General features: G+C 41.3%; 1 protein-coding gene across 2 annotated transcripts in view; it reads left to right on the forward strand.

The window, feature by feature from the left end:
• The window catches only part of OSBP (oxysterol binding protein), a 29,973-nt gene extending 16,010 nt beyond the window's left edge, over positions 1-13,963 (forward strand). For both annotated transcript variants that reach the window (XM_034420289.3, XM_034420290.3), the window contains exons 4-14: positions 2,164-2,362; positions 2,457-2,559; positions 6,437-6,491; positions 7,479-7,610; positions 7,838-8,083; positions 8,614-8,734; positions 9,642-9,745; positions 10,066-10,161; positions 10,480-10,658; positions 11,574-11,794; positions 12,116-13,963. In XM_034420289.3, the coding sequence (XP_034276180.1) occupies positions 2,164-2,362; positions 2,457-2,559; positions 6,437-6,491; positions 7,479-7,610; positions 7,838-8,083; positions 8,614-8,734; positions 9,642-9,745; positions 10,066-10,161; positions 10,480-10,658; positions 11,574-11,794; positions 12,116-12,258 (1,599 nt within the window). In that variant the 3' untranslated portion in view covers positions 12,259-13,963. The remainder of the gene's footprint in view (positions 1-2,163; positions 2,363-2,456; positions 2,560-6,436; positions 6,492-7,478; positions 7,611-7,837; positions 8,084-8,613; positions 8,735-9,641; positions 9,746-10,065; positions 10,162-10,479; positions 10,659-11,573; positions 11,795-12,115) is intronic.
• The last annotated feature ends 380 nt before the right edge of the window (positions 13,964-14,343 follow it).

Below are 14,343 nucleotides of genomic sequence, written 5' to 3' on the forward strand. Positions count from 1 at the left end.
AACTTGATGGCACATAATCAGTTGTATTCAGCCTGGGATTTCATTGAGGAGATCAAAGGCTTCCCCTACCCTCATCTTCTAGGCAGATGGACTGAGTGATATGCATATCTCTTCTGCAAGGCCATTCATGGGCCTGTATGGAATTCCTTGTTGCCTGTGGCTACCAAGTGCCTTGGACTGGAATTCTGATCTTTGAAGGAAGAGTGACATCACAATATTCTTACAATGGGTGTTTTCACTTCAAAATGGTTTTATGCATCAAAAATAGCTTCAATGAAAATCAGCCCTTTAGGAATGTTGTAGTTGGCCTCAGATATGCAGAAAAATCTCAAAGTGGATTCAAAATGTGAAGATAAAAAGGTGAGAACTGTCCTGGTATGTGTTTAGACCAATATATCTTGGAAGCTACATCTTTCTTTTCACAGAAATTAATAAGGCATCCACGTATGCTTCTATTATTGAGATTTTAAAGACGAGTGCTGCTGGGTCACTCATCCAAAGTCCTATTGCTCTAATAGTCAGATTTCTGTGAGAAGCCTGCAAGCAAGACATGAGCTCAGTAGTCCTTTCCTTCATTTCCCCACCCCATCCTTCCACTCCACCTGGAATTATGAACCTTACTGCCTCATTATTTGTTTGTTTGTCCATATCCCGCCCTTATTGTTTTTACAAATAATTCAAGGGGGAGCAAACATGCCTAAAATTCCTATTTTCCCTACAACAACAACTACCCTGAGAAATACGTTGAGAATGATTGTCCCAGAATCACACAGCCGAATTTAATTTCTATGGTAGGATTAGAACTCACAGTCTCCCAGTTTCTAGTGTAGTGCCTTAACCACTAGATTAAACTGGTCTAGGTAATGTGTAGCTATCATACATCAACCTAAAAGGAGCACGGTGGCTCACGAGATTAGGATGCTGGACTGATGTTCGGTAGAGTCGCATTCAAGACCCGATTGCTGCTGCAGGACTGGTTGAGCTCCAGTCAGATGCTCCAGCTCCTCTCAACCTAGCAGTTTGAAAGCAGGCGACCACGAATGGGTAGATGGGTACCACTTTGGTGGGCAACTTAATGAAGACATGAAAGGAGCCCCCAACTGGGCATCCCCCAGGCCATAGTGGTGCCACCATTCAGTCCTTTCAACCCAGAAGCACTTCAATGCTCCCAAAATGAATGTAGTAATAGCGTATATCAACCTTTAAGAACCAAGTTCTCTGGGTTTGTCTAATTCTGTTTTAAATCTACCCACTTTGGTTGTCATCACTAGTTTTTATGGTCGTAAATTTCATCGTTTAAATTTGTACTGTATGAAGAAGTGCTTTTATCTGTCTTGAATTTCTCGTGACTCAATTTCATCAGATGATTTTAGTATCGTGGGTGTGCGAGAAATAATGTTTCTATCCTTTTTCTCTATTCCAAACATAATTGTATACAACTGTATTGTAGACTCTGGATATTTAAAATTGTGTACATTGGCAACTCCATTCTCAGATATCCAGAATACTTTTTTCAACTAGATAAATACTCCAGTGGTTATTTTTAAGAAACTTTTTAATCTACGTATTTCACATTCATGAGTACAAAATTAAAATACTTTTCTAAGGTGCATAATAGAAATTGTCTGTTAAAGTTTCTGAATATAGAATATTATCTGGTGGGTTCTCCTTACCTTTTGTATTTCTTTGTCCCTTTCTATCGATGTTAGTCTTCTTGTGCTTAATAACATATTAAGCCATGTAAAATATTTTGATTGGAATTTTGATAACCAAATGATTCTAGCTGTGCATATTTGAGTGTAACTGTTCAAGTCCCAAAGCTGCTTTTTTCAAGAGGCAGCAAGCAAACAGCTGAGAGCAAAATAGCTGAGAGTCGGGAGGCCGATCCAATCAACTTGTGCTAATTAGGCTGTGCTGAAGCTGAAACGAGCTGTTTCTTCTTGCTGCTTGCTGCAAGGAGGTAAACTGCTGGGAGGCAGAGGCCAAAGGGTGGAGGCCAGTGGGTAGGTGGGGCTACATTCGGTGTATAAGACGCACCTAAATTTTCACTCCCTTTTGGGGGGGGGAAAGGTGCGTCTTATACTCAGAAAAATAGGGGTTTTCACCTTGGGAGAATGATATTGAAAGCAGCATAATGATTTTACCATATCATCTTCCATTCAGGCTTGTCGAGACTTCCTAATGCTGGCCCAGACACATAGCAAGAAATGGCAGAAATCTCTACAGTATGAGCGTGACCAGCGTATCCGGTTGGAGGAGACACTAGAACAGCTGGCTAAGCAACACAATCACCTGGAAAGAGCTTTCCGTGGAGCTACAGTCCTACCCGCCAATGCACCTGGCAACATGGATTCCTCGAAAGGTAAAAGCCAAACTCTTCCTCCCGTCTGCTGAAGTTCTAGAATCCCAGATAATTCAATTCATAAAAAGTGACGTTGGTATGTAATTTTCTACAGATCAGTGTTGTTCGTCAAAGGGCGACATGAGTGATGAAGATGATGATAATGAGTTCTTCGATGCCCCCGAGATCATCACCATGCCCGAAAGCATGGGACACAAGTGAGTGATCTCCTGTTCCAGCCCTTTAGCCTTTGGCATTTTAAATGCCAGATCCATGGAAGTATTTCCCTTATCTCTTGACCCTTGTTATAGTGAGCAACCAGAACACTGTGAATAAAATGCAGAGCATAAAACAGGTTCCCCATCTTCCTTAAATATCTTTGTAAGAGAGAGAGAGAGAGAGAAAGACAATATTGCTGCTTCACTATAGAGATCTTAAAATGTGGGAGGAAAGAAAGCGAACAGAATGACTCTGTCAGCTAAGACCAGTCTGATGCTCTTTAGAAATACTGGATATCCACTCCCATAATTCTCAATGTGTCCTTGGTCCAAGAAATGTACTGGGGACAGCTGATGGCAGAAGAAGATAGCAGAGTCATGATGAAATTGCTTTTAAATACAGATATTCACCGACTAAGACCACAATTGAATCCAAAATTTCTGTTGTTAAGTGAGACATTTGTTAAGTGAATTTTGTCCCATTTTACAACCTTTCACAGTTGTTAAGTGAATCATTATAATTGTTACATTATTAACATGGTTGTTAAGCAAATCTGGCTTCCCTGTTGACTTTGCCCATGACCACAGGACGCTGCAAGAGTCATAAATATGTTGCCAAGTGACCGAATTTTGATCACATGACCATGGGGATACTGCAGTGGTTGTAAGTGTGAAAAATGATAATTTTTTTTCAGTGTCATTCGAACCATCACTAAACAAATTGTTGTAAGTCAAGGATTACCTGTATATGAACCAATTTTCCTGCTAGTACATCATATCTATTAGCTAGTTTCATCTAACCCAGGTCTATTATTGTTATCAGCTGCTTTTTGACATGTGAAGGGTTCAGATTATTTGTGGTTTGAAGTTCCATGCTAATACTTTTGAGTCTACAAACAAACTGATAGCCATTACAGTTTCTTAAAATAGTTGTAACATTGTAGTATCACTATATGTCATTAGCACTTCGACATTTCAATTCTATAATAACTGAAGTTACTGAAACATGTTATAATGTAGAAATAATTGAACTGGAAAGTCACTTAAGCATGACTATGCAAATTGCCAAGAATAGTTGTGAACTATATCTCTCTCTAGGGCAGGCATTTTTCTTGCTAGCTTATTGAATCTCCACTATGGACTTGAGGTTTAAGTTCAATTTTTAAAATACATTCATCTCTGATTTCAATTCTGAATCGTTGGATATAAGATGGGTGGCAAATAAATTTCATAATAAATAAAATAAAAATTTCAGACACAGGAAATTTCTGTCCATCCTGGATGAAATGAAAAGGGAAAATTGAGCTTAGTGTGCTTAGAAAACAGATGTTACTGATTTCAATAACTGTAGATCATTCCATGCAATTAGTTCAGATAAATGTTAAATGATACAGGGATAGGATTGAGTTGTGTAAAAAAAACCAAACCCAAATTAAGAAAGATAAACATTATCAGTTATAATGTCTTTTAGGGAATGTCCCTAAGACTCTTAGAAAATGCCTCTAAAATTCTTAAGAAAATGAACAAAATTATATTTTCCCAATCTCTCTCCCAATATTGGTGATTATCTGCAGTGACCAAAACAAGTTTCTGCTATTAAACAAAGCCAGAATTTCAACTGAAAGCATGTGGAAGTTGTTCAGACAGTCATTCTTGAAACTTGCTGAATACATTTAGCTGCAGAATTATAGTCCCTTCCCTTATCATCTTTTTTCTTGTTCTTTTTTTTTTGCCCAAAGCACATTAGTTTCTCTTGTTTAGAAACCTGGAGGGGGAGATACGTAAAGTTCAAAGAAACTGCTATTTGTCTCCCACCAATTCTTGTGGTTGCAAATCTAAGTGGGAGAGCATATAAAACAACTGACAAGCACTGACTTTACATACAGCATTGTGATAAAGCACTTGAGGCACTCAATTCCAGACATTCTGGAGTGAACCTGGTTTTCATTCAAGATTTTTATCTGATTCTGTTGCAAAAAATCACCATGGTTTCCTTGTAAGAAGACCATTGTTGGGGAAGAGAGAGAGGATGTGTGATCCAGTTGATTCATTGTATAATCTCAAGAGATTTTAATACCATTGACTTTAGAGTCTGATTGATTGAGGGGGGGGCGGGGGGCTGTACAGGTAATCCTTGCTTAACAACAATACTTGGAACCAGCAATTCCATTGTTAAGTGACACGGTCATAAAGCATGATGAGATGTGACCACACCAACTTACGACAGCAGTTTGAGGCAGTTCCGGTTGCCTCTATTAAGAGAATCCCTTGCAGCCATTAAACTGGGATGTTATGTGATCACCATTTACTATCTCCTGCAGGCTTCCCCACTGACTTTGCTTATTGGAAGCCAGCAGTGAAGGTTACAAATGGCAATCACGTGACTGCAGGATGTAGTAGTTGTTGTAATTGTGAGGTAGTTGACAAGCCCACATTATAATCAAATGACTGCAGGAATGCTGTGATGGCCACAATAAGGTTGTTTCCTCATTCAGTGCTTTCATAACTTAGAAAAGTCTTTTAACAAGTGGCCATCAAGTGAGGACTATCTGTATAGCATTGCAGTGACCCCATACTTCCCTGATGACTATTATTAAAAGATGGTGGTGAGGCACTTTTTTCAGCTCTGTTGTCAGCTTTGGAAGCCATATTAGGCCGGAAGCTTCCATGCTGCCACCTTCTCATGTGCGGGAAAGTAGGAGGGGGGATTTAGTAGAGGGGTTGTCTTTAGACATAATAGCATTCTTCCTGTCGGTCAGGCCGATCCTGCATCTGGAGAAGGAGTGGTCAGAGTGCTGTCTCAAGATGGGACAGATGGTGATTGGAGCATGTGATCAACTAAGGAGTGAGGGGATAGTTTTGCGGGTTTTGATTACCTGAGGTCTGTGATGCCCCGTAGAATTCTGCTTTACTTGTCATGTAGATCACTATCTGTGTGAAATAACAGAACAGATAATCCAGAGATGGGAAGATGCATATTGGGTATGGGAACCAATCATTAACGATAGCAAGATGATAAATTGAAACTCAATTCATAAGCAGCATTAGCAGATGGTTTCTTCATCCAGACAAGTCGTGATCAGTAGTGTTTATACAATTGCATCATCACCACTCAGTTCAGGCCTGTTACCAATCTACAACATTCCTTTGATTAGATAACTAGTGTTTAGTGTATTATGTCAGTTGAGGCCTCTCTCTGAGTTTTCCTTCAGTCAGAAGCTCAGGATGTAACTTGCAAGAGAGAGTCATCTCGGATGAGGCCACCAAGTTGTGGAATGTTCTTTTTCTCCAAGAAGAGAAATGCTATGTTTTTTGCTCCAGCTAAAGACATTTAAATTCTCCCAGGCTCTTATTATCTTAAATTATGTAATGTTTCAATTCTGTCCACAGCAAGAATTAAATGTTCGGATGCTAATGTTAATGTTTTAGGTGTTTGTGACTTTTGCTGATTCATTTTGTATTAGCTGATACACATTTCTGAATTGCGTTCAGTTTTTTTTATTAATATTTCTCCATTTTTGTTACAATATGCCGATAAGGTGTTTTAGATGATAAATAATTGGGGAAAGTAAAACTTGGAAGATTTAACAAATTCCTAAATAGCATTGCTATATCAAAATAGTTATCTGGAATTGTATAGTGCTTATATATTCCCTTTTGACTTTAAAACATTTTTAATCCTAGTTGCAAACAAGAATCATAAATGTTTCCTATTTGACAGTGTTCGTAATGGTTTCCAACTCTGGCAAAATAAGCAGCATAATGTAGCTCTTCCAGTGTTTTGTTGCATTGCTTTTTGAACAGTTTTTTTTGGCCAGGCTCAGCTGGAGCATCCTAATTCCTTCTTCCTTATGGTGTGTTTTTTCAACTCCTTTAGACGAACAGGCAGCAACATCAGTGGCGCCAGCAGTGACATCAGTCTTGATGAGCAGGTAGTTTGATATTTTGATTTGAAAGGAGGGAAAGGGACATGGCTTTTTATTAGATTTTCTTGGGTGATCAAAATTTAACTAGTTGAAGGCCTAGATCAGGGCTAAGTAACTTTAACAGCTTCCAAGTGTTTTGACTGTCAAATCCCATCAGTCTAAGTTATAATGATTAATTGCAAAAATTACAGGAATTGTAATCCAAAGTATCTTGAGGCGTCATATTGCTTGTCTCTGATCTAGGTTACTCATTCTAGCGCCATGATGGCGAACCTATGGCACGGGTGCCACAGGTGGCACACAGAACCATATTGGTGGGCATGCAAGTTCAGCTCCAGCCAGCTGATTTTTGGGCCTTCTGGGCCCACCGGACGTCAGGAAACACACTGTTTCCGGCCTCTGGAGGGCCTCTGGTGGAGTGAGGAAGGCCATTTTCACCCTCCCCAGGCTCCTAGAAAGGCTCTGGAGCCTGGAGAGAGCAAAAAACAGGCCTACTGGGCCCACCATGCCATCACATTCCAAAAGCAGGGGGAGTGTGGGGTGTCATGCGTGCATGCGCGGGGGGGGGGCGGAGCACATAGAATTATGGATGTGGGCATGCATGCGACCGCCCCCCGCACTCCCCCCGCTTTTGGCACCCGATGACAAAAGGTTAGCCAGCACTGTTCTAGTGTAAGGTTGAAAGAATGTAAGCCATAACTTGAGATACAGCTTGTTGAAGACTAGAAAAAAAGAGTAATCTTAACACAGTTTAACTCATCCCAGGTTTTTGCTATTTGGAATGCAGCTTTTACTGCTTCAGAGGCAGCATTTGTTGGGATAGCTGTCTTCATTTTGATATATTAGATGTGAGAGTTTGACATTAGATTAACTTTACTTCTAAACTTTCAGCAAAGTGAAGTGGAAATTGTAAGAGTTTGCTCAGGAATTGACATGCATGTTATCCCTTCCCCATAAGACTATAACTACAATAGTCTTCTTTTTCTCCTGAAGTACAAACATCAGGGAGAGGATACTAAGAAGGAGAAGAGAACTCGGATTCCACACAAACCAAATTACAGCCTGAACCTATGGAGCATCATGAAGAATTGCATTGGCAAGGAGCTCTCCAAGATCCCCATGCCAGTGAGTGGCTTTAATCTGGTTTTTGAGTAAAACCCCATGCTGTGTGGAAAACGGTAGAAAGCCAAGTAATCCCAAGAAGCATAATTGTGCAAACTTCATTCTGCAATAGATAGTTTGATTTTGATCTTGGCACATATTTGGGGCATGATAGATATAGCTAGCTTTGAATAAGATACTTTATCCCTAGAAAGGATTTCCTGCTTAGCACCTGTTCCTTCTGCTCCCAGGTTAATTTCAACGAGCCATTATCCATGCTGCAGCGTCTCACAGAAGACTTGGAATATCATGATTTGTTGGACCGGGCTGCCAAATGTGAAAACTCATTGGAGCAGCTCTGCTACGTGGCAGCTTTTACGGTATCATCTTACTCCACAACTGTCTTCCGCACTAGCAAGCCATTCAACCCTCTCTTAGGGGAAACATTTGAGCTAGACCGATTAGAAGAAAATGGCTATCGTTCCATCTGCGAACAGGTAAAAAGCAGAGCATGTTCCTTTTTTGTTCCTTGATCCCAGGACAATTCTGGCACTTTCAGTGTTTCTAGTATGGGGATGATAGGCCTTCTCAGTGGTGGTTCCTACTCTTTGGTTGACCTTACCCATGGATATGAGGATAGCCTTCTCCCTCTTTGTATTTGGGAGGCAAGTTAAAGCCATGTTATTCCAGCAGACATATGGACCCTACTCTGCCCTGGTGCCTCTTACATAGTTTATTTTTATTTAGTTGGACTTTGTGTTAATTTAACTGTGTATGCCAGCTGTAGGTTATTCATTGCCCACAATCGGAGTGACTTATAAATATGGTAAATTATGTCTGCCTGCCTGCCTGCCTGCCTGCCTGCCTGTCTATATCACCAGTGGAGTTTACTTTCATATGAAAGTGCCTCGAGACTTAGTAAATACATTGATGGAATCTGTTTTCATCTCTTCTTCTGATGCATATCCCTAAACCCTTCATTCCAGAATTGAATAAGCCTTTATTGTCTATTGGTCATATCTACTAGGTAAGCCACCATCCTCCAGCTGCTGCTCATCATGCCGATTCCAGACATGGTTGGACCCTTCGGCAGGAGATTAAAATCACCAGCAAGTTCCGAGGCAAATACCTCTCAATCATGCCACTTGGTGAGTCTTGGTCGCTGACTATCCCTTTTGTGGCCTGCTGTTTTAGGAAGGCATAGCCAATTAATAAAACTATTTAACAGAGAATAATCTTGTTTGCTCCCCAACTGCTGGTAGTACAATGTCTGGTGTTTCCAGCTTTTTCCTAATTAGATATAGGCTGTATGAGAAAGATGGCAAGCCTCTCTACTGAATATTTGTGATTAAGTGTAGCATTCATGGAGCATTAACCTGTGCTATGTATTTCTTGGAGATATTTAGAATATACGCAGACTTAAAGGGCCCATAAAATGCATGCATGGAAAGAATAGCAGGTAGCAAGATAGGATAAGAATTAAAGCCTTCCATGTCTATACCCAATAGTTACATCCACTGAATATGACACATTTTGTTTATGTTTATGTTGTTTATGTTTATTAGATATCTATACCGCCCTTCTCCCGAAGGACTCAGGGCAGTGTACAGCCATATTAAAACACATATAAATATACAAAATTTAAAACAATTTAAAAGTGAATATATAAAAATTTGGCCCATAGATTAAAACACACATACACCCATTCTAAAATTCGTATTAGGCCAGGCCGGCTTGTTGGAACAAGAGGGTCTTCAAGGCGCGGAGAAAGGTATGCAGGTCGGGGATGAGACGAATCTCAAGGGGCAGCTCATTCCAGAGGGTGGGCGCCATCACAGAGAAGGCTCTCCCCCTGGGTGTCGCCAGTCGGCATTATCTGGCTGACAGCACCCTGAGGAGCCCCTCTCTGTGGGAGCGTATTGGCCGGTGGGAAGCTGTTGCTGGCAGCAGGCGGTCTCGTATATACCCCGGTCCTAAGCCATTTTCCATCAAACCTTAACAAGAAGTCTTCAACACTGTGGAACTATCTTAAGTGTATCATTTTCCTGTCTCTAGGTACCATCCATTGTATCTTCCATGCAACTGGCAATCATTATACATGGAAAAAAGTCACCACCACAGTACACAACATCATTGTGGGCAAATTATGGATAGACCAGGTGAGTTACAGTTAAGGCGACATTTCAGTGAGATGAAGTTGTTGCTGTCAAATGTGTGGTTGGAGAATAATGGCTAGAGGCCAAAGCCTTGGAGAATGGTTCCTCCATCTTTTGAGGACCACTACAACAATTATGTAACTGTTTTAAAATTTTTCATAGGTAATATGGAGCCTGCTTGAATTTATATCTCTCTCTTTCCCTCCCTCCCTCCCTCCCTCCCTCTCTCTCTCTCCCTCCCTCCCTCCCTTCCTCTCTCTCTCTCTCTCTCTCTCTCTCTCTCTCTTTCTCTCTCTCTCTCTCTCTCTCTTTTTGCTTTCCAGTCTGGTGAAATTGAGATTCTGAACCATAAAACGAATGAGAGATGTATTCTCAAATTTGTTCCTTATAGTTACTTCTCCAGAGATGTGGCTAGAAAGGTAAGAAATACCATGCTTTATTTATTATCAAGTGGGGTGACAAGGATGGGCCTGTATGATAGCAAGAGGAGCCTAATTCCAAAAGTAGTGGGCTCCATGGGCAGCACTCCTCCTGCAGCCAGGCTAACACATCCTTCTTGTCTGTAAAAGCTGCTCAGTATTCTGGAGAGCAGTCAGGATGAGTGTTTTTTAGTTTATGTGTGAGTCTGGAAACTGTTCAAATACATTCTATCCTGTATGCAGATTTCTGTTTACCTTTATTGAAAAGGTAGTAGCAAAAGTAGAACTCTGCTGATTCTCCTGAACTCCTGATAACAGGTCACTGGAGAGGTATTGGATCCGTCAGGAAAAGTGCATTTTATGTTGTTGGGCACCTGGGATGAGAAGATTGACTGCTTCAAGGTGAATCCTAGCTTGGAGAATGGTGGTGACAGCCGTCTAAGAACACATGAAACAGAAGACAGCAGGGTGGTGTTATGGAAGAGGAACCCACTCCCGTAAGTAATGGAAGGAGCTTGGTTCCTGCAGGGAGCTGTGAAAGAAGCAAAGACATTTGCTCTTCTGACTAAAGAGGACGTTCTATGGATTCAGCTGATTTTTTTTTTTTTTATTTGATTTATATGCCGCCCTTCTCTGGAGACTCAGGGCGGCTTACAATGCGCTAAGCAATAGCCTTCATACTTTTGTATATTTATACAAAGTCAGCTTATTGCCCCCACAATCTGGGTCCTCATTTTACCTACCTTAGAAAGGATGGAAGGCTGAGTTGAAAGGGGGGGGGGAGAAATACACCGTGATAGTATTTAAATCACACCACTGTATAGTCAATGTAATTACTGTTTTCTATATTCAACAAATACATTCAAAAGAAATCATTAAAATAAAGGATGGAGTATTATGAAGTTTGTGGAGAGAGGTGTCTTCTAGCAGTGGTGTAGGTCAGAGAATGGAGAGCACTGAAAAATCTCCTCCCCCCCATCCCCAGACTTTAAAGCTTATTCACCAGCCATTTAATTGAATGTACCATAACAGCTACTTTTATTTCAAATGGAAATAACTTTTCAAATGCAAGTGTCAGTTATGGGTAGGCATACTTATAGATCTTGAAATCCAGGTAAAAATGGTCTGATTCATTAAGCATTAAGCAATTAAAACACATCTGAGATGCTTTTTTTGTAACTTTTCTCATTGCTCACTTGATCAGTGAACAACAGATTGCTGTTTCCCTTTTGTTAGTAGCAATAGGCCACTGATGCATCTAATTTCCCAGGATCAAGAGGAGTTACTTCTGAAAAATAAAACAGCACTCATGTGAAGGACAAAAGGGTGGGGAGAGAAAATGAATATATGTCATTGCCTTATCCATGAGCTTTGTTGCCACTTCTATTATTTTTACTCCTTTTTTGGTACAGGAAGAACGCAGAGAACATGTATTATTTCTCAGAGTTGGCTTTGACACTCAATGCCCCAGAAAGTGGTACTGCTCCCACTGACAGCAGACTCCGGCCTGACCAAAGACTCATGGAGAATGGGCGCTGGGATGAGGCCAATGCAGAGAAGCAGCGCTTAGAGGAGAAGCAGCGCCTTTCCCGTAAAAAACGTGAAGCTGAAGCCATGAGGGCGACAGAGGATGGTAAGAAGTGTCCCATTGGCCTCTTTCATTTAGGAAGCGTTTAAGAATTTAAGAAGCTACTTTATATTTTTACAGCTGGGCAATGGTTCACCTGATGTGCTGTTCTGTGCTCCCCATTAGTAGTGCTTCCTCCACGTATTGGGCCAAAGTCTTTTCTAGTTTTACTAGCTAAGATGCTATTTGTAGGGAGGTATGATTACCTTTAAACTGTCGAAGAAGGAAGTTTTAGTGTCACATTCCCAGGAGAAATAGCCAGTCTAACACCTTTTTTCATCAGTCTGAAAATTCTCACCCTTCTCTTCTGCTGCCTCCCTTGCGCAGGAACCCCGTATGATCCCTACAAGGCATTGTGGTTTGAACGGAAGAAAGATCCTGATACCAAGGAGGTGTCCCATGTATACAGGGGAGGCTATTGGGAAAGCAAAGAGAAACAGGACTGGAACGTGTGCCCTGATATCTTCTGAGCTGGAAGCAGCAGGACTCTTCCCAGGAAGAGGTAGTGGACGAAGAGTGGAGGGAAGCAGCTGATCATGTGACTTTTTGGCTCGTGCTTTTCTCACTGACTTGTCTGTCTTAATCAATTGTTTTGACTCAAATCACCCAAACCAGAATCCAGCAGTGGTGATTGGCTGGATTGCCTTAGCTGAATGAAGCTGAAGTTGGTGTCTGGATTCCTGGATGGTTAGGGAAAAATAGGCATAGAGGACTGCATTTTCCACTTCCCTGCTCACACCACTATACAGGTAGTTTGGGGAGGAAGAAGAGAACGTGTGGATTGACACCTGCCCTCTTCTCCAGCTTTCTGGTGCTGTATCAATTATACCCCCTTTTCAACTTTCATAAGGCAATGGCAAGCAGCAAGACTCTTTGTTTGCCCAGAGGTGGTTGAAAAGGAACAGGAAGACCTATCATTTTGACCAGAGGGGTTACTTTCTTGTTTTTTTCTGCCCTAAACCCTGTATAGCATCCTTAGGACAAGGAAGACTTCCTAACCATATTGAATAGAGGGAAAAGATGGAAACCAAAGCTCTTGTATCTCTCAGTTCACATAGATAGGAAAGCGATTAGCTGTATCTTCAAAGGTTCATCTTTTCTTTGAGGATCACCAGCTGATCGCTTGGTATTGCAAAATCAAAATGCAGTTTTCCCTTTTCAGGTCTACTCTTCACACCAGGCCCTAGCACCTTCTCCCAAATTGTGCACTTGGATGGGCAATGATGCAAGATAGAAGCCTCCCTGTTCTAAAGCAACTTCTGGCTTAATGCACATCTGTTTATATGTATATTATATATATGTAGAGAGAGATCTAATTTTTGTTCTGATTTCTGTTCTTTTTATTCTTTAGACCCCTATTTGGTAACACTAGCCTCTGCTGCTTTCTTCCACTGGGCCCCAGATCCACAAAAATGCCGTACAGGAACCATTACCTAAGAACAGATTGTCTTGCCTTTAAAATAACGAATAATTCAACGTAGGCAGAGTTGGAGCTTAGTGGCGTCACTCCTAAAGCTCCTCACTCTGTGCCAGCTCAAGCCAGGAGTTCATTGATTCTTTTGTAAAATGAGGAGACTGGGAACAGCCCAAACTGGTCTGGGCTGTTTGGTCACAGCTGCCATAACCAGATCCTGAGAGTGAAAAGCTGTTGTCACTGTGCAGAAGTGGCAAAGTGTAAAGAGCCTGCCCAGGCGAGGTATACATGTGGGTAGGGATGGGGTGGGGGGCAAAGACCGCCCATGCCCTTGGCTAAGGATCACACTTTGAGGTGCCTTCCTTTTGTGTTTTCGCTCCTTGTTTTGTTTTTGTTTTACACCCCCCTCCCCCTACTTTTCAACTTTAGCCTGTAAGGAAGAAGAGGCAACAGTGGTGCTTGCTGGTTGGGAGAAATGAGGCAGCCCAACACTGCTGCTCAGCAGAAGTAAACTGGGTCTTGGGGTACAGTGTGTACACTGTGGCTTGGTCCCTAATGGAAGCCTTTTTTTCTGCAGCCGGCGGAGGCCAGGGCCTCCCTTAGTGGGACAATGTTGGGCTTTTTTAAAAAAATAAAAAGAAAAGCGGGAGAGAGACTATCTTTGCAATTCTATTGTGGTTGGGTTTGTTTTGAGGGGAGGGGGATTGTCTTTTTTTTTTTCAAAAAAACCCTAAATTAAATAATAAAACCTGAAATACCCACGAAGGTTCATTTGTGCCTTTGTTAAGTATCAAAACTTGAGGTGGTTTGGCCTCACGCCTAACCCTTTTAAATTTCTTCAGGTGAGTTTTGTTGAAAATAACATACACCAACTGAACTATCCTTTGCCCTCCCTAATTTTTCCAATTTACATTAGTTCTTGAGACTGGGGGAAAAAATGGAACTCGCTATAATTAGGACTTCCTTTTGCATTTGGGTTATGAATCTTAAAATGGCTGGCAAGGAGCTCCCTTGAAATTTGGACAGTGAATACTTTCTGCTATTGATTGGGTCCAACCAATGAACAATGGAAGGGAAGAGCGGAAGAAAAGAACGGTTAATGTTTTGCCAAAGCTACTAATGAGCCATTTTTATCAATGTA

Source organism: Pantherophis guttatus, chromosome 1 (genome assembly GCF_059756535.1).
Source record: "Pantherophis guttatus breed Tessera chromosome 1, ASM5975653v1, whole genome shotgun sequence".
Taxonomy (NCBI): domain Eukaryota; kingdom Metazoa; phylum Chordata; class Lepidosauria; order Squamata; family Colubridae; genus Pantherophis; species Pantherophis guttatus.